Source organism: Chelonia mydas, chromosome 1 (assembly GCF_015237465.2).
Source record: "Chelonia mydas isolate rCheMyd1 chromosome 1, rCheMyd1.pri.v2, whole genome shotgun sequence".
Taxonomy (NCBI): Eukaryota; Metazoa; Chordata; order Testudines; family Cheloniidae; genus Chelonia; species Chelonia mydas.
The window spans coordinates 257,868,970-257,893,561 of NC_057849.1; the positions used below are offsets into that span (position 1 = coordinate 257,868,970).

At 48.0% G+C, this 24,592-nt stretch overlaps 1 protein-coding gene across 6 annotated transcripts in view; it reads left to right on the plus strand.

The window, feature by feature from the left end:
- Positions 1 to 24,592, plus strand: part of ZC3H7B (zinc finger CCCH-type containing 7B) — a 66,050-nt gene that overhangs the window by 15,606 nt on the left and 25,852 nt on the right. For 2 of the 6 annotated variants that reach the window (XM_043544084.1, XM_007053314.4), the window contains 13 exons: positions 471 to 629; positions 5,334 to 5,414; positions 7,247 to 7,306; positions 9,496 to 9,538; positions 11,808 to 12,067; positions 12,544 to 12,889; positions 13,917 to 13,975; positions 14,796 to 14,958; positions 15,041 to 15,202; positions 15,943 to 16,148; positions 17,198 to 17,298; positions 17,809 to 17,990; positions 22,518 to 22,603. In XM_043544084.1, coding sequence (XP_043400019.1) covers positions 471 to 629; positions 5,334 to 5,414; positions 7,247 to 7,306; positions 9,496 to 9,538; positions 11,808 to 12,067; positions 12,544 to 12,889; positions 13,917 to 13,975; positions 14,796 to 14,958; positions 15,041 to 15,202; positions 15,943 to 16,148; positions 17,198 to 17,298; positions 17,809 to 17,990; positions 22,518 to 22,603 — 1,908 coding nt within the window. The remainder of the gene's footprint in view (positions 1 to 470; positions 630 to 5,333; positions 5,415 to 7,246; positions 7,307 to 9,495; positions 9,539 to 11,807; positions 12,068 to 12,543; positions 12,890 to 13,916; positions 13,976 to 14,795; positions 14,959 to 15,040; positions 15,203 to 15,942; positions 16,149 to 17,197; positions 17,299 to 17,808; positions 17,991 to 22,517; positions 22,604 to 24,592) is intronic. The other 4 variants (XM_043544089.1, XM_043544081.1, XM_043544102.1 and 1 more) reach the window with 4 other exon arrangements.

Here is a 24,592-nt window from a genome sequence, read left to right on the forward strand (position 1 = left end):
CGATTGTCTGCCTCTTTTACTACACGCCTTCCAACTCCCCCCAACACATGGGGCAGGCCCCTTCGCTACACAACCCTTATTCATCCCTAGAGCTGGCCCACCCTGTGCACTGAATGGTGCAGGAAGTCCTGTGGAAAAAGTGGTATGGGATCATGTAATTCAAGACTACAGCGTACACAGAAGGGGCTGAATTAAGATGCACACAGACGCCCTTAATTCTGGCATTTCCTAACTTTTGAGTGCTTGACTCTGTAACCTTTATAACCTTATAATTACGCGCCCCCCCCCCCCCCCCCAACTGCATTAAATCTAATCTCCAATTGCTTTTATATTCATGGGTTTTGATGACGTATGTTCCCAGTGAACTGCAGTAAATGGTTGGGCAGAACTTTCACCCAGGGAGAGGAGGTGGATTCCAGTGTGTGACAGACACCATTGCCTGCTCAGGTGGTCTCTTTCCTCTCATGCAGGGCTTGTACGAGAAGGCACTGGAAGACAGCGAGAAGGCTTTGGTGCTTGAGAAGGAGAACATCCGTGCCCTCTTCCGCAAAGCGCGCTCCTTAAATGAGCTGGGGAGGCACAAGGAGGCATACGAATGTAACAGCCGCTGCCTGCTGTCCCTTCCACATGTAAGTGTGCGACATGCGTGTCTACCCCAGCCTCTGAGGCACTTTTCCATCTTTCCTTTCCCGCGGTCTAGTGCGGCATGAATGGTGATGGTAGTGGAAGAGAGAAGCTGGCTGTTCTATACGACACACCCGTTCCCAGTAATCGCATCTCTTGGGGAGTTCCAACTCCATGTCCCTGTCAGCCCAAATCATCTCTGCTGAGGCTGCCAACAAAAAAGCTGCCTCTTTCCCATTGGGATGGCTTTGTGATGTGAAAGCCTGCCCCAGTTGGAACTGAGCTGAGATCATCAACTCGCTTCATGTCCATGTTGGAACAGCTATCAGGTGGGAATGACTGCTAGTCACTACCAGTCTAGGAGAGATGGGAACTGGAGACATGGACGAGAGAGATTCATGCCTGGTCTACTCTACACGTTTTAAATGGACATAAAGCAGCTTATGTTGACCTAATTATGTCAGTGTCTAGACTACAGCCTTGCTCCCGTCAGTGTAAGTGCCCTACTCGACTTCCACAAGAGGCTTAGAGCTTAAGTCGGTGTATTTAGGGCAATGCAGTGACTGTGTAGACACTGCATTACTTACATCAGCTGTTGACTGTCTTGTCAGGTTCACAGCAGGAGAGTCGGGACAAGAATGGATCCTGCTTCCAGCTGGGGGCCGGGCCGGGCCGGCTGGAAATGTTGGCTGTCTTGTCAAATTTCATGCCTCCATGCTGTAGCTGTGAAATTGACAGGGCTTCGTGACTCCTAGCGGATGCAGGGGGCCAAGAAGCTGGGACCACTGGATCCCACTCCCCAGAGGCAAGAAGCCCTGGGCGACTTCCCCTCTCTCTCTCCAGCCCACCCCACTCTCAGTAGGGAACGGGGAGGCGAGAAGCCCCAGTCAGCCCACTTGGAGTCCAGGAGCCTGTAGGACAGCTGGGCTCCGGCCAGGGACTTGCAAGCAGAGCTGAGACATCAGGCTTTCATCTCTCCACAGTGCCCCTCTTAGGTCAGTGGAAGAGCTCATGGTGAGGCTGTGCACCACCAACCCAAGGAGGGAAGTGTGGACATGCACCACTGCAGTAATTACTGTGCTGACTGTAAGTCAACCTAATATAGGTCGACTTAAGTTTCTAGTGTAGACATACCCTATTCCTAATCCCCGAGGCTCAGTAGAGCACCATAAATATGTTTTAACTGATAAATAGCGGTCGTTTTACCCATTAAGAGCTGAGTTCAGGCCCTCAGTGGCCAGTGTTTCTTGGGGTGAGAGGTGTCAGTGTGTGAAAGGGGCTTTAATGTGGGTATATTAACAGAAGTGTCATATATAAGACACTGGAGGTAACTGTTCCGCTCTGCTCGGCACAGATGAGGCCTCAGCTGCAGTATTGTGTCCAGTTCTGGATGCCACACTTTAGGAAAGATAAGGAGGACTTGCGGCCCCTTAGAGACTAACAAATTTATTTGAGCATAAGCTTTCGTGAGCTACAGCTCAATTCGTCGGATGTGGACAAACTGGAGAAAGTCCAAAGGAGATCAACAAAAATGATAAAAGGTTTAGGTTTTTTAACCTTTTCTATGAGGAAAAGGTTAAAAAACAACGGGGCATGTTTAGTCATGAGAAAAGGAGGCTGAGGGGGGACCTGATAACACTCCTCAGATATGTTAAGGGCTGTTATAAAGGGGACTGTGACTGACTGTCCTCCGAAGGTAGGACAAGAAGTAATGGGCTTAATCTGCGACCAGGGAGATTTAGGTTAGGTATTAAAAAGTTTTTCCTAACTATAAGGATAGTAAAGCTCTGGAATGGGGATTCCATCCCTATTGGAAGCTTATCCCTGATGGCTGTTAAGAACAGGTTGGAGAAACACCTGTCAGGGATGGTCTAGGTTTACTTGGTCCTGTCTCAGTGCAGGGGGCTGGACTAGATGACCTCTCAAAGTCTCTACATTTCTGGGATTCTGTAATGTTGCTTTGATGTCCTAGATTTTAAGGCCAGAAAGTGACTGTTGTAACCATCTAGTCTGGCCTCCTGTATAACCCAGGCCAGAGAGCTTCACCCAGGAATTCCTGAATCAATCCTGTAACTCCTTTTTGAACTATAGACTATCTAAAGGCTTCAAGTGATTGACTGAGTTAATTTGGTACCTGGTTCTGCTATTTCCTGCTGCTGGCTTGTGTGGTTAATACATTACCAGTATGATGATGATATTGATATTATTTATATCGCTGTAGCATCATGGATCAGGGCACCGTTGTGCTAGGCCCTGTGCACCTACTTAACAAAAAGATGTTCTATCCCCCAAAGAGCTTAAAATCTAAATAATAGTAAATAATACTGTGGTGCTATATAGTATGCTTCTGTGTGGTCCTCGTTGTTGTAATGTTAAGGAATTTTTAGGGCATTTGGTATAGGTATTCCTTAAACTGTTTAAATAAATCATTAGATTCAGTGTAGGCAGCATGGCAGAAGTGGGTCTTTAAGAGAGACTTAAACGTGGACAGAGTCGGGGCCTTGTGGCTAAGGTCAGGGAGCTGGGCCCATGTATGGGGGCCCTGGAGGCATTTTTGGGATAGACTGAGGGAGAAACGCAGAGTTTGAGAAGGGAGGATAATTGGGGCAGGGCAGAGTCCTCTAGAGCCTTAAAGGTGGTGACCTGCAGATTGAATTTGCTATAATAGCTTATGGGCAGCTGGTAGAGGAATCTGAAGAGGGAAGAGACTAAACAGACTGATGAGTAAAGGAGATGATTTTAGCAGCCGTATTATGTACGGACTGAAGGGAGCAATGTGTGTGTTTGGAACATCAGAGAGGAGTGTGCGGCAGTAGTCGAGATGGGATGTAATGAGGGCCTGAATGGAGGTTTTTACTGTGGGAAATGGGAAAACAAAGGATGGATCTTGGAGCTGTTAAGAAGGAAGCAGGATTTGGCTATCGCCTGAGTATTTGTGGCAACAGAGTGGGAGGGTACAAAAGAAACCCTCGAATTGCAGGCCTGAGTGACAGTGACAGCGTGGTGTGGTTGACAGAGATAAGGATGGGAAAGTGGAGGAGGTTTGTGAGGAGAGAGAAGTTCAGTTTTGACCACATATTTACCTGAAGATGGGACGTCCAAGAGGAGATGTCACAGACAGGTTGAGAAGCGGAGTAAGCAGACAAGCTGGCCCTGTGCTGTCCTCACTTTACATCCTGTCTCCGGGCCACGGACAGAGGCCTGGGGAACCCCCACTGTGAGTGGGAGAGGGGAGGAGGTGGGCCCACTGAAAGAGAAGCTGAGGGAATGGACAGAGAGATAGAAGGAGAACCAGGAGACAGTGGTATCTCAAAAACTCAGAGAGGTTAAGATGTCAAGAAGGGGAGGGTAATGGACAGTATCAAAAGCGGCACAGAGTTGGCGGCCCTGAGGTTTGGCCAGGAAGAGGTTGTTGGAGACACTAGTGAGACCAGTTTCAGTAGAGAGGAGAGGTGGGGTGCCAGATTGGAAGGGGTCCAAGACCGAGGAGAGGAAGTAAATGCGTTGGTTTTAGATTGTGCTCAGTGGGTTCAGAGACGGCGAGGATGGCGACAGGGCAGTAGTTGGAGAGACAGGTCTGGTTGAAGGATGGTGCTCTAAAGAGAGGGGAAACCAGGGCACACTAGTATTTGTGAGGGGGAGGAGCCAAAGGCTGGGGAGAGGTTGACAAGGAGGGGGAGGAGCAAGGGGCGCAACGTAGGTAAAGAGCCAAGCATCAGTGGACTCACTGGGGCAGGTGGAGGGGTTAGTGGTGGAGAGAAGGCAGCAGACTTCAAAATTTGAAGTTTGGTGATGAGGGAGAAGATGTTTGCAGGGGGCGAATCATAGAGGATTTAGTTGATTTTTCCATGTGACAAAGTTAACCAAATACTTTGCAAGGAGGGAAGAAAGGATGGGGAACATGAGGCTGAAGGAGGCAGTCAGAGGGTGAAAATAAGTGTTGGGGATTGTGCTCGTGGGACTTGGTGATGGAGGAAACCTGTTTTTGTTTGGCCAGGGAGATGACAGAGTTGAAGGAGGAGAGAACGAAACTGTAGTGGGGGATGCAGTGTGGTCATGGGCCTCCCTCCAACGGTGCTGAGCGACATGGTAGCAGGAGTGGATGCTGGGAGTGACCTAGTGCTGTGGGTTAATAGGGTGGACTCTAACGGGAGAGAGGGGCAGTGATTGGCTGAATTTACGTTGTGACTTGTGTAGTTCCAGGAAGTAGCGTCTATGTGTTTGATACATTGGAAACTTTTTTAAAGAGGAACTGAGAAAGTGAATGCAGACTGGACGTGATGAGCTAAATCATTAGCAGAGCTCAGTGCAGCAGAGGGTGTGGAAAGTCAAAGGTGCCTCTGAACCAGTGTTCCCACCCAGATCCTGGGATTGGAGAGAGGGAGTGGGGTTGAAGGTGGGGCCCTTGTGTCAGTAAGGATCACTAGCCCTGCATTTGGAGACTCGATACTTTGTTTGCCTCTCCATTTCCGCGGCTTTGTATCTCTGCAGGGCAGAATGACATCTTAAATCTGCACGGCCTCTCCTGGAATGGAGTCTGCAATTGACTACCTCTCGACTTGCATGCCAATAAGAATACTAGCATGTAATTCAGTCTGTGTAGTCTGTTTGTGTAACTTGTGGTCTGATTCTGGTTGGTTATTGTATGTGCAGGAAAATAAAACCACATGCTTTAAAATGACAATGTCCTTGAATTACATTTTCCCTAGGATGAGAGCGTTACGCAGCTTGGTCAGGAGCTCGCACAGAAGCTGGGTTTAAGGGTTCGGAAAGCATATAAGAGGCCTCAGGTATGACTCTTTCTAGACTGTCCTTTGGAGTCCACTGATATGTTTCTGTACAGGCTACTGATTCTGAGTGGCTGCATTGCCATAGTTATAGCCTTCAGCACCTCCTGCTATTCCACTCCTGGGAATGCCCCACCCCCAGATCTGCCAATCATTCTTCAGTCCTGGCCTGCAGCACCCCTGCAGGTGGATTTCCAGCTTGCAGCCATAAGCATCTTGGCTTGGTGCACAATCTCATATATCCTAAGCTACGCAGAATGGAGCCTGGACGTTGTTTGAGGGGATAGCTCTAAGGCAGCAGTTCTCAAACTGGGTCAGGACCTCAAAGTGGATTGCAACCCCATTTTAGTGGGGTCGCCAGGCTGGCTTAGACTTGCTGGGGCAAGGGGTCGAAACCAAAGCCCGAGTCCCATACTTTGGGGCTGAAGCCCGAGGGCTTCAGTCTTGAGCAGTGGGGCTGAGATTACAGGCCCCCTGCCTGGGGCTGAAGTGGTTCCCCCCACCACTCCCCTGGCAGTGGGGCTTCCCCCCCCCACCACCACCACCCGGAGTGGCAGGGGTTGACCAGGCTCAGACTTCGGTCCCCCCTCCTGGGGTCGTGTAGTAATTTTTTATTTTTTTTGTCAGAAGGGGGGGGTCACATTGCAATGAAGTTTGAGAATCACTGCTCTAAGGAAAACCCTAGTGCTGCAATAAATGGATGTGGTGGTTCAATATGGAGCATTGTTCTCTCTATCAGCATGAAATGTACACCCCAGGATTGTGCTAAGGGGTGCTGAGCTACTGCTATGGCTGTCCTTTAGATAAGGCAAAATCACTTCTGGTCACTGACGCTCCTGTGACACATTTCTCAAGAATAGGAATGTTAGCCCCAAGGCTCTGGCTGAATTCCAGCTTGAGTGATTGACATTCTGGTCCCTCAAATTCCTCTCTGTGGTTTTATTTAGATGCAACATTCTTCTTCAGTTCCTGTCTCTAACTCTTGTGTAACCTTGCTGTGCAGTGTTAAACAGCTGGCACATTCCAGCTGAGAAGTGGCTGCATTTCAGTGCTAAGTGAAGTGATTTGTAGTAGTTGGCAAAGAGCTTTTGGGTAACTGATGCTATATAAATATCAAGTCTGCGTGTTTTGAAATGCAGAATAATAAGTGGTGTTGGATTAGAGGAAAATCCTCCACTTGCTAGATCTCTAAAAATGTTGTAATCATTGAATCTTGAGAGAAGGGAAACTTTCCCTGAAATACTTTCCATACTTACTCACCCCGTTGGCCCTCTGCACTTTTCCCTCTACCTCGTTACTCCACAGAGATGAGTCTAAACTGTGTCTATGCAAGCAAAACACAAGACTCCCTTTTTTAATTAATTGAAACATTTTAGTAGCATTTTGCTACAGCTTGCTCTAGCTTCTGTTTTTCATTCCAGTCCTTTAATGCACTCCAAAACTAATTTTTTAAATTACAAGGCGGAATGTCTGTCGTGGGGTGGGGTTCAAACTTACCATCTCCTTATGCAGCATTACAACAGGGGTGTTTTCGCACCAGGGTATTGCATTGATGTGCATTTTGCGCCAGGATGGCTGGACTGAATCTGGGGCTCTTTCATAATCCTGCAAGCAACAGGCTTCAGGGACAATCACATGAATTTTGGGATGATTGGTGCACACTGAGGAAAAGCAGGCAGTCCTGATTTCTCTCCCTATGGTTTGTGGTTGTAGAGAATGCCTGATAGGGAAGTGTACTGTTGGATAGCAGTGGCTGAGAAGATACAATCAGTCACCACCTAATTTGCAGGAGTTCAAGGAATCCCTGTGTCATGAAATCTCTCTCTTCCTTGCAGCAGGAATTGGAAACTTTCTCTCTACTCAGTAATGGCACATCAGCCAGCTTAGCAAATCAGGTACAGTTCCTGTCTGACATTCTCAATGTCCGTACATTATTTTACATGAGAGTTTCTATATTTTATTTCATGCAAGTTTATTACCATCTTTTAGGAATAAAGGATCAGTGTTTATCTATTTTTCCCTTTTCAAGGAACAATGTCAAGAAAATTATTTTTTTTTAAATATTTCCATTTGCTGCAGTGCTGATTACATTATTAAAGTTGAAAAATTCTTAATCTAATTTTGCTTTTCACTGTCAAAGCTTGCATTTCACTTATCTAGACTGGATGACTTCACTTTCTGTTTCCTTCTCTGGTTCTGGTACAATTACAAAGTGCTAATATGCAAGAACAGGAAGTGAAACAGATGAAGAAACTTATAAAATGAAACTAGACTGGGGGATTTCACTGTCCAAGCTGAGTGAAGTGTGCCAATTTAAACATTACTTAATTTATTATTTACTCTTTTGTATTACCGTAGCACCTAGGAGCTCCAGTCATGGACCAGGACCCCATTGTGCTAGGCACTGTACAAACACAGAATGAAAGATAATCAGATCACTGATTTCATTGCAGGTTTTTAAGAGATTTCATTAAAACGCTTCATATTTTTTAAAAAAAATTTCACAATCATTTTAGGCTCTTAAATTTGGGGCCTAGCACAATTTGACATTGTCCCTTTTTAAATGAACCTAAAAATCCCTTAAAAGATACTAGAGCAGTACAATTTGAAGTTTACATTGCTGGGTGACTTACCTTAATATCTGTCTAGCAATGAGAATCAGCCTTGGATCATTTCTTGTAGCTGCCCATAATCTTCTTCTATTGAAAATGTTCCCTTTTATGGAAAATTAGAACACTGCAAAAGCTGAAGTTGTAACTGATGAAGTTGCAAATGTGTAATCTCTAATATTTGTCATACTGACGTCTGTCATTTTTAACTAAAAGTAGGAAGAAAAATGTGTTTGCACTGTTGGACTATAGGCTCACATTAGGGTGAACTGTGGCTTTAACTTGAGTTTCAATCTTAGCATAAGGAATAGGCCCAAAGCCTGTGATTTTTAAAGAGAGTCAGATCATAAGAAGGAAGAGTTGTTTGTGTTAAACTTGTGGTGACCCTTAAACTACTTGTGTTATCTTATTTAAGGTTTGGGCTGAGGTCACAGAAATTTTTAAATTATTATTATTTGGGTACCAGGTGCAGTAAATGATTGGTTGAATTGATTATAAAGAAATGCTTAGTTTAGGAATATGGTAAAATGAGATAAGAAAACCTTGAGGAGAGAGGCCCAGTCATTAATCTTGTCCTGACCAGAGCAGAGGGTAGAGCTCGGCTCTAAGCTGCTTCATCTGGCCTTGGCCAAGGTCTGGTAACCAGCAATGACATCACTCGTTTGTTAGAGTGCATAAAAGGCAAGGTTTTCTATGGGTTCTGTGTCAGAGTGATGGCATGATGGGAAGGTGTCTTCCGGAGCCGGAGCCTGTTTAGCCAAAATACTTAAAACTGTGCTGTTGCTGGAGTATAGAATATAGGTATATTTGCTTATACTTGTATTTTGGATATAACTAACACCAAGTGGCCTTTGGACTAATACAGGAATGTTTGTGTGGAAATGGAGTCATGGTAGGCCTAATAAAATTATTAGGAAAATTATTCCCAGCAGCACCATTCATACTTCTGTAAAGTTGCCCATTTATTCCTTGCCTAGGGCTCACAGTCAGCAGTTGTTTTGGCGGGAACCTTTTCCTGTTTTTAGTCTTGCTGTAAAAATTAGTGGTTTATTAAATGGAAAGATATATAAGCTAAGAAAGGCTAGTTATGTAAGATAAAGCTAATCAGATCTCATGCTTTGTGGGGCTAGCTGATTGGCTCTGGGAATCAGGAAGGAATATTCTCACCCACATGCAATCCCATGTGCAGAATTACTGAGAAGGTCAGGTATTATGGGGGTTTGTTACTTCAGAGGAATGCAGGTTTTGGTCACTGCTGAAGGTGAAATACCAGGCTAGGTGGAATAGTGGTCTAAAAGTACATCAGTTCAATTGTTCCAGCACTGAAAGGCGGGGGTGGGGGGAGAGGAGGGAAGCAGCAGCAGCCTGCACTGAAGATATTTGGGAGGGGAGATTTGGGGCTATGAAGCACTAACACCTTTCAAAAGATGTCTTTGTAGTGATGAGTTGTTCTTCTCCTTCTCCCTGCCTTGCAGATGACTTCCAATGGGTTGGGCTCCATAGATGATATTGAAACAGGTAAAGCTTTCTCCTTTCTGTTTCTCATGGCAGCAGTAAAGCACCTGCCCGGGTTGGGTGGACTAATAGTTGCTTTGTCTTCATTTGGACCTCTTTTGCGTTTCCTGACTTTGGAGACTGGAAGAGACCAGCCTAGCAGGGATGGGGGCAGGAGGTGGTGGGGAGCAGGAATGTATGAGGTGCTGTTCTTTATATTGGTTTGTCTTCACGTCTTCAGAATCCTCAGTGAACTATTAAGACACTGACAGAGGGGAAAACCAGGTCAAGAGGCACTTACTAGGAGAACCTTGTACAATCGAACTCTATAGCTATCCAAGCAGAACAAGGGACATATCATATTTTTGGATAAATGGGGACTAATCCATGCAAATTACAAACACATGGGGACGTAACCTATTTTCAGCTCTAAAGCTGGGTTTGAACAAATGCGATTCTTCTGTATGTTCCCAAACAAAACAACTTTAAAGTTAAGACGGTAGACACAGAGCCGTGCTTTGAATACACGCTACCCTCCAAGAACATTAGAATTGGAGCCTTATATGTTTAGAACCCCGGGAAATGCAGAGTGAAAGTTGCAAGGTTGCTGTCCTCCTGCCAGGGACTAAACTACCGTAACTCTATCCCCCGTAGAAATGCCAGCCCAACACCCACCCTCCTTAACAGCGTATTGAAAACCATGCTCCACAGCACACTGGTTTTTATTTGTTCCTTGCATAAATGTCTGCAATACTAGGTGTGAAGCTTTGTCACTGCACTAACTATTGCTGGGCCCTGGTAAAGGGCCCCATTTTATGATCTGGGTGTATGAAGTTTGCATGTGGAAACACATTAGCTCTGTGCTTAATGACTCTTGAATAATTGACTATCACATGGAATCATAAGACCCAGACCTGTGAGGTGATGAGCGTCTCTTATGAGCCTTCAGTACGTCACAGAATTGGGCTGTTAATGCAGAGTGAGGAATGATTGCTTTCGCTTTGCTATTTGTCTGATCAGGAATTGACATATGTGGAAGACCATAAAGCAGCCGAATCACTAATCAGTTGAGATGAAGGCGTTCTAGTTTTGGGGTTGCTGATAACGTTTTTGGGGAGGTTCTATGGCCTGTGCTATACAGGAGGTCAGACTAGATGATCACAGTGGTCCCTTCTGGCCTTGAAATGTCTGAACATGGAACTCTTTAGTAGAGGATGGAGAAGGTGGTAGTATTTTTCTGATTTTTTTTCTTTTCAGGGCATCACTACGGGGCAGAATGAAGGTAGTTTGGGTGCCTGGTTTGAGACTTACATGTGTAACTCTGCATCTCCTGGGGGTCTAACGTTTGGACTGTTTCTTTTCAAACTCTAACAGTTTTGCAGGATAAAGCGTGCTCAGATGACCAACGTATGCTTGCCACCTTAACAAAGTATTGTGGGGGTGGGGGCTGAATTGCCTCGTTTTCGAATAGTCAGAACACTGGGCCAGAGGGTGAAGGAAGCTGTAGGGAAAGTTGTCTCTTCTCCCCCCCTTACCCCCCTTGCCCCTAAAACTACTGAGGGAAGCCTCAGTAATGCAGTAAAGATCTTTAAGGCAGGAAGCCTGTCTCTAGGAGACATTGAGGGGAGGGGTACTCAGGAGTGAGGCACCACTCTGGCAAGGGCATCTGGTGAGTCTTCTAATGTTTGTTGGGGACCCAGTATTCTGTATGATCTTTGGGAGGCTTGTCTGGGCTTCCTTACCCTGCTCCCCTCCCCAGTCAGGGTTTGTGTGTGTCCCTCCCTTCCCCGCCAGGGAAGCTCAAAACTTAAAGAGCCTGCGCGGAAGTGGGTTTTAGTGAGGGGCACAGGGGCTGCAAGGAGCAGAGGTGCTAGGAGGACAACTGAGCTCTGCAGGAGGAGGCAGTTTAGAAGCGTTTAAAAACCACCGGACAATGGGGTATAGGACTCTGGACTCATGGGGCCAGGACTGGACATCACTGAATTCAATAGCAGTTTTGCCATTGACTTCAGTGAGACTAAGATTTGGCCTGCAGACACTTCCCAGGCATCATCATGGGAGGTGAGCATTGTCTGGCTATTCACGAGGCATTCTGCGAAGGCCTTTGGGAGGTCTGAGACAAAAACCAAAGGCCAAGAATCTCTGAAACTGGAGCCACCAGTCTGTAAAGGTTTCATCTGCTAGGGGCTTGAGGTTCAACTAAGTTGTACGTCTTGTGTTCTTTGGCCAAGCCACGCTCGGCTCACCCCCAGGCGCCATGTGACTGGCTTTGTGTCCCCCTCCCACCCTGCAGACTTCTCCATGGACCTGCAGTGCATCCCTGCTCCCGTCGCCACCTCTATCCCTGTGAGCGAGGGCACAGCCCTTTCAGCCTCTGACATGGATGCAAAGGGCCTGCCCACCTCTCTCCCTGCCGCCACGCTGCTCCATTCTCCGGATTGCGTATCCCTGCCTGTGCCCGAGAGTGTGGAGGACTTCACAGATGGGGAGGTTATTGGGGAAGAACTGGACTCTCTTCTGGATTCCTTGGCTGATGGGTCACAGTACCCTCTAGTAAGAGCTCCGGTCGTGTTCTGAATTAATCCTTTTAGAGCATGTTCTCTCTCTCTCTCTCTCTCTCCTCACCGTTGCGTGTTCCTCTGGCAGTGTGTGCTCGGTCACTTTCTTTCTTCCCATCGCTGGCTTGTGTGTCTCTAAGGAGCCCATCTTAGATCTTGGCTCACTGGGTGGCCTGGTGTGAGTGAAATACATAAATCCAGATGGAGGGGCTAGTCCCACATGGGAATGAAGATAGCACCTTGCCCCCTTTCACCCCCTGCTTTTAAGTGTTTGGGGGTGGAAATGGGCCTGGAGGGTGGAGGCTGGCTTATTGCTCTGAAGTTAAGTGTTGTGCACTCTGGAGTGGGAGACCTTGTTTTACTTGCTGCTGTAGTGTGCTCTGTCCATCCACCCATCTCTCTGACACATGCTTCCTCCAGTCCTTTCTCTAACATGCTGTCTGTGCCCCCTTTTCCTCCCAACTCTCAAAGTCTCTGGTCCAGGGAACCATTCCCACCAACTTGCCTACTGAGATGCCCCAGCTGATCCCCGTGTTTCCAGGCGGAACCCCTCTCTTGCCCCCTGTGGTGACAGCCAACATCCCGATCAACCAACATCCTCTGCCACCTGCCTCCTTCGGCCTGGTGATGGATCCCACCAAGCAGCTCTCCTCTTCCGTCCTGGATGCCTTTGAGCCCACAGGGGGCAGTGGTGGCTCCCCCTTGGATTCTCTGGATTCACTGGACCTGCTCCCGTACACAGAGCCACGGCTCGATGCCCTGGACGCCTTTGGGACTAGCAGGGGCTCACTGGATGCCCTGGATTCCTTTGCTATAGGTAGGTGCAGGGCACAGAGGAGTGGGGGTTGCAGGTGTTTGACTGTGACGGTGCCCCTAGAACACTGTGTTAAGCTCTGAGCGTCTCCACAGCAGGCAGATGTCAATGTTAGAGACGAGAGACCAATAATTAAGTTTCCAGAGAACTGATTGAGATGGACGAAAGATTAACAGAACTAAATATCAGCACAGCTTGTCTGAGCGATAATTGTGGGGGGGGTGTGGTGGGGGGTGTGACCGCTGATTACAAGCATCTGCAGGATGTAGACACCAAGGGGGCAGAGCTGTTGTTCAGGGTTATCCTGGAGGTATAGCTAGAGTAATGAGGGGACATTCAGGCTCGATATCCAAGAAACATTGCCTGACACTGAGGTCTCCTAGAGTGTGAGTGGTCTCCTAAGGGAAGTAGTGGGAGCCGTTTTACTCCAAGTCATTTAAAACAGACTTTGGCAAAGTCTTGGCGAATCTACTGTAGGACAGGATTTTGCATTGGGCAGGGTGGGGTGGACTAGGTGGTTTCGTCAGTCTTTGCCTCCTTTGATCTCTGTGAGCAATAAGTGTCATAGCCCAAAGAGCACTCCAGTCATGTTCTGTGGAGCTGGGCTCTGGAGGGAGATCGGGTAAGGAGCATTTCAGCCCCTTGGGGCATAGGTAGGCTCCATGGGTGACTGTGCAAGCATGGGGATATTACAGCAGACTGAATGCTAGAGCGTCACAAGTGGAGAAGAGGTTGCCCAGTGAGGCCTGTGCTGGAACTTCGGCTCCTGTCTGTGCTGAATTCCTTTGGTCCCTTGCTGTTTGTGAAAAGCACCCTTAAGGCAGCTGGCAGTGGGGTTCTGTTGCCTTCAGGGATTTCAGAAAAAGGGGAGGCTCTTGCAGAGGTTTTCAAGTCTCTGCCCTGGGTACTGGATGTTCCTGGAAGATGAAAAGAATTAAACTATTGAACAAGCGTAAATCTGTGTCTCGGGCATCAGAGCAGCTTCCAAAAGTGAGATGTGTGTGTTTGGGATTTTTCTTCCTCTGCCCAGAAGAAGCTGGTCCTCAGGAACTGCGACACGCTGTTGGCAGCCAGAAACCATCTTCTGCGGTGAGTGAGCTGCTACCCCTGCTGGATGTACCAAGGTGCCCGTGTGCCATGGGAGTGGGGAGGGCACGGGGCTATTCTTGCACTCTGGGCCCTTTCTTAATCAGTTCGAAAATCTGGTGGCTTCAGTTACCCTGGCCTGTGTGCATAACCTCCTGCCCGCTCGCCCCCTGTGGTGGCAGGGCTGTATGGAGACTTTTCTCCATATGTGGTAGCACAGCATTTTCCCCTTCCTTCTTTGTCCCCTCCCCCAGTGTATTATTGGGGTGAGAATGGAGTCAAATGCTCCATTCCAGTCTCCGTCATGCATGGGATTGCACGTTGGTCTCACCGGGTCTGAGGTTGGGCTGAGGCTTTTTCTCTCAGGAGCTCTGTGGGTGGGATGATCTGCCTCTATCTAAACTAGGTTATTGAGTGGGGCTGGGGCATCGTTGAAACTCCGTCCTTCCTGTTTTATTTCCGTCTGACACGTTGCACGGCAGGGTTAGTTCTTCTGTTCAAGTGCTGGAAGGTGGGGGAGAGAAGCCCTTCTTCCAGGGATGAAGAGAGAGCTGTTGTCCCCTGAGCTGCTGGCCCTTCCGTGGGGAGGGAGAGGTCCTTCTCTGCTGCAGATAAATTGCCCATCGAATGTATTTGAAAACACAACTGGTGTTCCTGATGCCATTTCTGAGCCGCCTGCTGCTGGTGGCGGCCATCTTGCTGAGGCACGAGCTGTTGTGTGTTTGCGGGGTCATGAAGGGGGCCCAGCGTTAGTCTGGGGGCCAGTTTCTGTACATTGGCTGTGAGGATTAGAAGAGGGATGTATGTGTTTTTTGTCTTTCAGGTCAGCCTCAGTGGGGTGGGTCACCCTATCATCCCCAAGGGGGCAGAGCTCCTGCAGTCTCAGCCAGAGGTGGTGATGCCCAACACTGCCCTGCTTGTGAAGAACCCCCTGGCGTCCACTCATGTCTTCAAACAAGCCTGCCACCTCTGCTACCCCAAAACAGGTGATGTGCTTGTAACACCCGCAGCAGTTGTGTGCTTGGGGATTGTTTTCCTTCTTGCTGATCAGGTCCTCCTTTCCCATAGGCCCCAAGGCTGGTGACTACACTTACCGGGAAGGCCTGGAGCACAAGTGCAAGCGGGACGTATTGTTGGGGAGACTGCGAAACTCTGAAGACAAGACCTGGAAGAGGATCCGGCCCCGCCCCACCAAAACCAACTTTGTGGGATCCTATTATCTGTGCAAAGGTGAGCTGGTGGCGGGACGGGACTGTGAGGCGTATGCTGTCAGAGGTATCAGGGGACCTTTCAGCATGGATCATGTGCTCCCTCTGGAGCCTTCTTGCTCCTTCGTGAAATGATCACTGGATTTCAGGGGTTGGGAGACAGAGTGAGAAACAGAGACGAGACGGATGAACCTGTAACACATGGTAGAAAACGGGAGCTTCACACAGTGGAGCAGCAGCTGGTGCTTTTGCTCTGGGTACAGGACAGCTTGGAAAGAGCGATATGACTGGCCTCTGGAAATTTCGCAGGGTGGTGGGAATGGCAAGACTGCAGCCTGCTTCTCTCAAAGCAACCAGTTTTAGGTGCCCCGCTGAGGTGGGAGAGCCTGTCTCCCACTGGCACTGAACTACTAACACTGCTCCCACCAGCACGGGCTGGGACTTTGGTTCGGGCGAGAGCCTTCCCTGCTGAGTAACCAGCTCTGCTGCAGAGCACTGGGACTTTCCCAAGAAGTTCCCCATCCTAGGCCAGATCAGGCCCGACCCTGCTCCGTGTATGAGATGTAACCAGACTAGTCTCTGAGGTGGTGTAACTATAAAGTGTCTAATGAGGGGCCAAAAGCTCAGGCTTGGTGTCTTTCTTAACTCTTCAGTTTTAGCTCCTTGTGAGTTGTGGGGAACAGGGCAAGGTGACGAGGGCGAGCTCAGTTTCTGATCTGGCCCCCCTCTCTGTGGGGTGCTCTGCTCTTTGTTGCTTTGTAGATATGATTAACAAGCAGGACTGTAAGTATGGGGATAATTGCACCTTCGCGTACCATCAGGAGGAGATTGACGTGTGGACGGAGGAAAGGAAGGGAACACTCAATCGCGACCTCCTCTTTGACCCGCTGGGAGGGATCAAGAGGGGCAACCTGACCATTGCCAAGCTCCTGAAGGAACACCAGGGCATCTTCACCTTCCTCTGCGAGGTACAGGGAGGAAGAGGAGCGGGAAGAACTGTTTCCTTGGGGAATGAGCTATAGGCACAAACCTCACACGTTCCTTGTGGCAGATATAAATGCCAAAATGTAACTCTACTGTAAGTGTGTGAAAGAGGCAGGCTCCCTTCTGCTGCATCCCATCCTAGATCGGCTGTCAGTGTGCAGCTGGACCATTGGTCCATCCTGGCTAGTATCCAGCCTTCAGAAGCAGCCAGTCCCTATTGCTTCAGAGGGAGGTGACAGAACTGAACAATCCATGATGTACCTGAGCAATTGTGCGATGCTGTAGGTGTGGAAGGGGGTAACTCCTCTCTGCCCTCTGCAGGTGGTCAGCTCACGCCTGGAGCATACAGTTTGACTACCCTGGGCTTTCATAGCTAGCAAGGTTGTTAATAATCATAACTTTGACCCAGATGTTTGAAAAACCATAACCACGTGATGGGCAAAATTAGTGTCACTTCATTCATAGATTCTAAGGCCAGAAGGGACCATTGTGATCATCTAGTTTGACGTCTTGCACAACACATGCTGTTTGAAACCAGTAGAGCTACCTTGATTTACATTAACTGAGGATCTGGCCCTCTCTCTCTTGGCCTCCTGCAGAAACATGTTCCCCAGGGTAACTGTGTATGTAAAGCAACATGACTTTTGTTTTGGGCTTACTCGTCTTTAATTTCCCCTATCACTCCCTTTGCTTTTGCATTTTTTGGATGAAAAGAAGGGAATTATAAGTTGACCTGGTTAAAATTTTTCCAACTGTGATGAAAAAAACTGTTGGAATGTCAAAAAAAAAAAAAAAAAAAGCGCCAAAAATTTTGTTTGGAAATTTTTACAAAATGTGTTTACTGGTTTCCAAGCAGCTCTAATGCTAAGTTTCCATCAGGCTTGTTCTAATTTTTGGACCTCTTGAGTAAGTTCCCTCTAGCTCTTCTCCCTTCCAAGTGAAATGATCGCAGTCTGGGTGAGCTCTCTGGCAGCATCTCTCCTTTTTTCCTGCTTTCTGAGATTTCCTAGTGTGCTGCTTCTTCCCTTCTCAGATCTGCTTTGACAGCAAACCCCGGATAATCAGCAAAGGGACCAAGGACTCTCCAGCTGTCTGCTCCAACCTTGCTGCCAAACACAGCTTCTATGACAACAAGTGAGTGAACTGACCCGTGCAGTGCCTGCTGGAGTAACCCTACTAGTGCCCAGCCAGCTAGCTCATGTTACTTGCCCATTTCTTCCTCTCGTCCCCAGCACATGAAAGCACAAGGTGCGATATGTTGCCCTGCATGTCTGACACCTGGTGCCAAGGGATTTGGAGCCAGATCAGAGCCCATTGATGTCAGTGGAAAGACTGCAGCTTGACTCCAGTGAGCTTGGATCTGGCCTATCTGCACAGGGGTTCAGAGGTCAGATATTTTAAACAAGGTGGTGTAAAGTGTCTGCCTGAAGTGCTCCAGGGTTGGGGACAAGGCATGACCCAGGACTTGGATCCACCCGTGCAAATGGCTGCTCATTGCACTATCAGATTGTTAGTGACTCCTAGGATCGGCTTTAACACCCATCCATGCTTCAGCCAGCTCAGAGAATGGGGGAGGAGGAGGGATGAAGAGTCAATCTGTTGATCCCTTGTGTTTCTCTTGCTTGGCCATTTTCCCCACTGCAGGTGTTTGGTTCATATTGTGCGTTCCACCTCCCTGAAATACTCTAAGATCCGCCAGTTCCAGGAGCACTTCCAGTTTGATGTGTGCCGGCATGAGGTGCGCTACGGCTGCTTGCGTGAGGACAGCTGCCACTTTGCTCACAGCTTCATCGAGCTCAAGGTCTGGCTGCTGCAGCAATACTCGGGTAAGTGCGCCGCTGGGTGTGGCTTTGGGGTGGGGAGGGAAGAGGAGGAGAGAGCGTGTGCTCGTGCCTTCTCCAGCCTAGGTACTGTGCCACTGGGGACAGAGAGAGGGCCTGGCAGGGGGGTCTGGCAGAGTTCAGGAAATTTTACGTTCTCTCTCACATACATGCACTCCCTTCCCTCTCTCGGCTTGTAGGAGATAGAGGTGGGGCCGTGAAATGCTCTGACCGGGAGGTCAGCCCTTCCAGTGCTATTGCCAGGTTTGTCTGTCTAGGGGCAATCCTGGGAATTCCAGCCCAGCGAGCCTTTACCTCAGGACCACGTGTATTGGAGGAAATGGTCGTTAGAAGCAGAGTCCTAGAACCGCTAGGTGATCGGGATATGGCAGGGACAAGCCAGCACAGCTGCTGTGAAAGTAAATCAGGCCCCTCTGATGTTTTGCTTCTTCGAACATGTTCACAAAATAGTGGTAACCAGTGAGATTTCTTTGAACTTTCAAAAAACCTTTGATAAAGCCGCTCCCAAGAGGCTGTTATGGAAACTAAGTAGTTGGCAACAGGCCATCTGCCCCCTCTCAGAGTGCGGTCTTCAATTCAGGTCACTTACATAATGGCACGGAAATCTCTTCAGTCTGATTTTTCTCTCCCCTCCAAGTGCTTTGTCTGATTCTCTGACTCACTGCATGCTGAGCAGAGATTTTCACTGACCTGTCCCAAAATGAAGCCCGACTCTTTTTCCTGCCTTGGAACAGTTCAAGGAGAACCCAGCAGTGTGCTTGGAGGAGTTCGGCTGAAATTAGAAGGCATATTTAGGCAGGCAAAGGACATTTAAGCAGGCTGCTAAACCTGTGACAGTTCCATTTGGTGCCCATCCGGAGGGGAAAGCACAGAAATATCTGCCTGCCTCTCGAGGTGCTTGTGTGGCCTGTCGTACTGATGGGTTCTGTAGTATTTAAGCTCCTCCTGAGTACGTAAAAAGAGAAATTATGAATATAATCTCCCTCCTCAGCCTGGGTGCAAGCGAGTGTGTCTGTGTGTGAGAAGAGGACGTGGGTTTTGCATTTAGTTGCACAGGGGACTCGAATCATGCTCATTCCTGTTTCTTTACAGGAGTGGGTGCCGTTACGTAGGGGCAGTCCCTGGGAAAGTTTTGTCTCTGGCTCACTCAAGAGCCTGCCCTCCATGGCTGATGGTCCCAGTGAAATGTAGCTGCCATGGGAGTTCATGGTTACGGAGGGAGAGGGGCTCTCTTGGGGACCTGGGGCCAATCCCATGGAGACCTTTGACCAGCAGGGCAGGGAGCTTGACTTGGACTCTGTTCACTGGCGAGCCAGTGCAAGGGTGGCTGTACTGGAGGTGATGTGTTCAGTGACCCGTGTCGCTAAGCAGATGGGCTGCTGCATTTTGTAGCCGCTTGAGCTTTCTCAGGCTGTGTCCTAGGGCTGATGAATTGCACTTGTCAGTCCTGGAGGGGACACATGCCTGGGCCACGACAGCCAGATGGGTGCAATCTTCTGGCGAGTAGAAGATGGTAGTGGGCATTCTTTTGCCACCATCCAACAACACTTGGGGTTTTCTGGACTCCTCAGGCAGTTGCCCTCCATACTGGTGGATGGTACAGAGGAGGGTGAAACAGCTGACAATGTCCAAACGTAAATAGTTGGCTTTAGGTTTCAGCATTCCTATCCCATTGAGATGCTTGGGCAGTTCACGCCTCTCAGAGCCATTGTTTCAGGCTGTCTGCAGACTCAAGAGGACAGCACTGTTTGCACTTGGAAGGTTTTTTTACACAACCACAAGGTCAAGAAATGTAATTTTAAAACTAACAAGATTTTTGAGCAGGATCTTCTGGTAAGAGGTTGGTTTTACCCTACATTCTGGAATTGCAGAATGCATGAGGGCTGGGAGAAGTGGACCCAGAATGACATGATGCAGTCTTTCCTGGGGGCTAACACCACGTTGTATCAACAGTGTTTTGCTAGTGATGTCCTTGATTTCAGCACCAAACACAGGGCAGCTGCTGCTTCAGAGGCATTTCTGGGTGTGCTTGAATAATAAAAATGCTTATCTAGTGCTTTGGATTTCCTCAACGCACTGTACAGACTTTAACAAAATGAATGCCCCAACATGCCTGGGAAGCTGCCAGACGGTATTATTTCACAGATGGGGAAACTGAGGCACGGAATGTTCTGACTTGTCCAGTGCCACGCAGCAGGTCATAAGAAGTATAGAGGTTCCTGGCTTCCGACCCTCTGGACTACACAGGCTCTCAGAGCCAAGAGAGCATTCACAGGGTACTCTGTAATAGCAAAGCTAACATAACAGCTTTCAGTGACTGTAATATATACAGCTTTGCTGCCTTTCTGTATCAGTGGGGCTTTATTAAAGCAACCCTCTGGTGTTTTTGGTTTCAGTGAGCTGGAAGTTGGTCAGACATCTTAAACATCCTTCATACGCCATCTCTAAACTGCACGGCAACAAGATAATTAGGCTTGGCATTAACCCAGCTAGTTAAAGATGTCTCACCACATACTGCTCCACTGACTACATGCTTGTACGCCTGCTAGAAAATTAACAAGTTCTCACTGTTCGGTGCTCCGAGACTCTTAATGCTGGTTGGTTGTCTCCACGCTGGTAGTGTTGGCAAAGGCTCTGGTTCAGATCCTTGAACCCATCGAGGAGTTAACTCCTGAGATAAATTGTGACCAAGGCAATGTTTCCATAAGAGTCTTTTTCTTACCAACTTGATCAAAATTGAAAAAGGACGTTTATTTTGAAACTAGTGTCTACACACAGACTTGCAGCAAAGTACCACGAGGTGTGAATTACACCTGATTTAGTTATTTAGTGACAGTTTGTGTGTAGATCAGCCCTTGTGGCTTGTCTACACGCACAAATTGTATTGCTTTACCTACACTACTACAGTTAAGTGTCACATCCCTCTTAGACTGGAGACAGTTTTACTGGTATAAATGTGCTTATTCCTCTTCCTGTACAGGAAAAGCTATGCTGGTATAAGGTGTCTCGAGATTGATATAACTGTCCACGCTAGGGGCTATACTGGTAAACAATCATACCCTAACCAATATAGCTATATCGGTACAAAAACTGTAGGCATTTATCTTCAACCAAATATGTGAATGTCTTGTTAATGGGAGGAGCCATAGCTGGTATCCAATAAAATGTACGGCCTGTTGTTTGGGTTTTGGTTTTTTGCTTTGTTTTAAAGTGGATTTGTTAAGTCCCTAATCAAAACTGGGTGACTTTCCATAAACAGACAGACTGAATCTGGGAGCCAGGAATTAGACTTTCAAGATCTGTGAGAGACTGGTTGACTCAGGGGAATGTGATATACAGCAGAACCTCAAAGATACAAATTCCAGAGTTCTGGACACCCTCTGGAACCGGAAGTCATCAGGCAGCAGTGGAGAGACAGACAGACACCCCCCCCCCCGTATATTTACTGCCTTGGGGCTTTAGCCCCGGGGCTCAAGGCTTTGTGGGGGGGGTGGAGGTTGGGGTTGCAGTTGCGTGGTGGGGGGGGCGGGGTCAGGACTCTTGGCAGGGGGTGGTCAGGGCTTCTGACCCTCTGGAGCACCAGGGCTCAGGGCTTTAGATTGGGGGGCACTGGGGCGCAAGGCTTCAGCCCCACAGCTCTGCTTCTGGTTTTGTGGGGGCGCCAGGGATCGAAGCTTTAGCTACAGAGGGAACGCTGGGGTTGAAACCAGCCCCACGCCCCAGTGCCCCCTGAAGCCAGGAAAGGAACTGCGGGACAGAAGCCCCAACAAACTTTGTGAGGTTGGATCCCTGAGCTTCAGCACACTCTTTCCCCCCACCCCTGATCTAAAGCCCTCCTGAGGGTCAGAAGCCCTGACAGTCCCACCCATGGCTGAAGTCTGTAACGTCTTGTTCAGAGTTACGGACAGCCTCCATTCCCGAGATGTCCCGAACACTGATGTTCTACTGTATGCAGCCTTTCATCCTTAAGGCACCAGCTCCAACCCAGCTGCAGGTTGGTAGTAATGTACGTGGCCTCTGCTGGCTGGTCAGTGCTCCGCATGACATTGTTTGGTGGATCTTTTTTGTCAAGATTTTGTAGGACAAGTGTCCACATCTTAAAAATTGCCAGCAAAGGAGCCAGTGGCTGTCTCAGCAAGAAGGCCAAAGACTGACTGAGTCATGGAGACTGAATTCTTCTCTCTCTCTGCGGTGTTGATTCACATGGGCGAGAGAGAGAGTGTGGAGGAAATCTGAACTTCCTTGGCCTGTGGTGAACCTGTTCTGGTGATAAGTAAAAGGCTGGCGTCTCCAGGGATGTGACTCCAGCACCTTTTTAGCCTGTAAACTAAAGATCCATGTGATGCAGGCATGAACTGAAGCATTACTAGAAGTGGAGACTTGGACCGGTGGTGGTGATGTGGCTCCTTTCCCCTCCCTCCCTCCCTCTCTCAGTGCCTTTGACGCTCGGGTGCCTGGGTCAGCAGACTGGTGTGGGGATGCTCAGTCGTGTCTCTGCTTTGTCGTTCTCAGGGATGACCCATGAAGATATTGTCCAGGAGTCTAAAAAGTACTGGCAGCTGATGGAGGCGCATGCCAGCAAAGCCACCAGCGGCACGGTAAGAAGCCACGGGGACCCTGGGACTGGTTTGTGTTTTTTTGGAGCTGTTACTTGCACCTGTTCCAGCCAGTTCTGTGCCTTCCCCTCCCACTGCCGCTCCCCACCAATCAGAGAGAGAATATGGCACCGCCAGGGCCCCCTTTGCCTCCTGTGTGCTACAGCGAGCAGGGTGGGAGTGAGCGCATGACAGCGGCCTGGGCTGGACTTGTGGTTCTGCAGGGAAGGGTGAAGCCCTGCTGTTGCCAAACCCCAGTGCGAATGGTGCTCTGCACAGCCATGGAGAACATAAGAAAGGCCATACTGGGTCAGACCAAAGGTCCATCCAGCCCAGTATCCTGTCTACCGACAGTGGCCAATACCAGGTGCCCCGAGGGAGTGAACCTAACAGGTAATGATCTAGTGATCTCTCTCCTGCCATCCATCTCCACCCTCTGACAACAGAGGCTAGGGACACCATTCCTTACCCATCCTGGCTAATATCCATTAATGGACTTAACCTCCATGGATTTATCTGTTATAGTGCTAGCCTTCACAACCTCCTCAGGCAAGGAGTTCCACAGGTTGACTGTACACTGTGTGAAGGAGAACTTCCTTTTATTTGTTAAATCTGCTGCCCATTAATTTCATTTGGTGGCCCCTAGTTCTTATATTATGGGAACAAGTAAATAACTTTTCTTTATTCACTTTCTCCACACCACTCATGATTTTGTATACCTCTATCATATCCCCCCTGAGTCTCCTCTTTTCCAAGCTGAAAAGTCCTAGCCTCTTTAATCTCTCCTCATATGGGACCTGTTCCAAACCCCTAATCATTTTAGTTGCCCTTTTCTGAACCTTTTCTAATGGCAGTATATCTTTTTTGAGATGATGGGACCACATCTGTACACAGTATTCAAGATGTGGGCATACCATGGATTTATATAAGGGCAATAAGATATTCTCCATCTTATTCTCTATCCCTTTTTTAATGATTGATTCGTAACATCCCGTTTGCTTTTTTGACTGCCACTGCACGCTGCATGGACGTCTTCAGAGAACTATCCACAATGACTCCAAGATCTTTCTCCTGATTAGTTGTAGCTAAATTAGCCCCCATCATATTGTATGTATAGTTGGGGTTATTTTTTCCAATGTGCATTACTTTACATTTATCCACATTAAATTTCATTTGCCATTTTGTTGCCCAGTCACTTAGTTTTGTGAGATCTTTTTGAAGTTCTTCACAGTCTGCTTTGGTCTTAAGTTATCTTGAGCAGTTTAGTATCATCTGCAAACTTTGCCACCTCACTGTTTACCCCTTTCTCCAGATCATTTATGAATACATTGAATAGGATTGATCTGAGGACTGACCCTCAGGGAACACCACTAGTTACCCCTCTCCATTCTGAAAATTTACCATTTATTCCTATCCTTTGTTCCCTGTCTTTTAACCAGTTCTCAAGCCATGAAAGGTTCTTTCCCTCTTATCCCATGACAACTTAATTTACATAAGAGCCTTTGGTAAGGGACCTCGTCAAAGGCTTTCTGGAAATCTAAGTACACTATGTCCACTGGATTCCCCCTTGTCCACGTTTGTTTGACCCTTTCGGAGAACTCTAATAGATTAGTAAGACATGATCTCCCTTTACAGAAACCATGTTGACTTTTGCCCAAGAATTTATGTTCTTCTATGTGTCTGACAATTTTATTCTTTACTATTATTTCAACTAATTTGCCCGGTACTGATGTTAGACTTATCGGTCTGTAATTGCCGGGATCACCTTTTAGAGCCCTTTTTAAATATTGGTGTTACATTGGCTATCTTCCAGTCATTGGGTACAGTAGCTGATTTAAAGGACAGGTTACAAACCATAGTTAATAGTTCCACAATTTCACATTTGAGTTCTTTCAGAACTCTTGGGTGAATGCCATCTGGTCCCGGTGACTTGTTACTGTTAAGTTTCTCAATTAATTCCAACACCACCTCTAGTGACACTTCAGTCTGTGA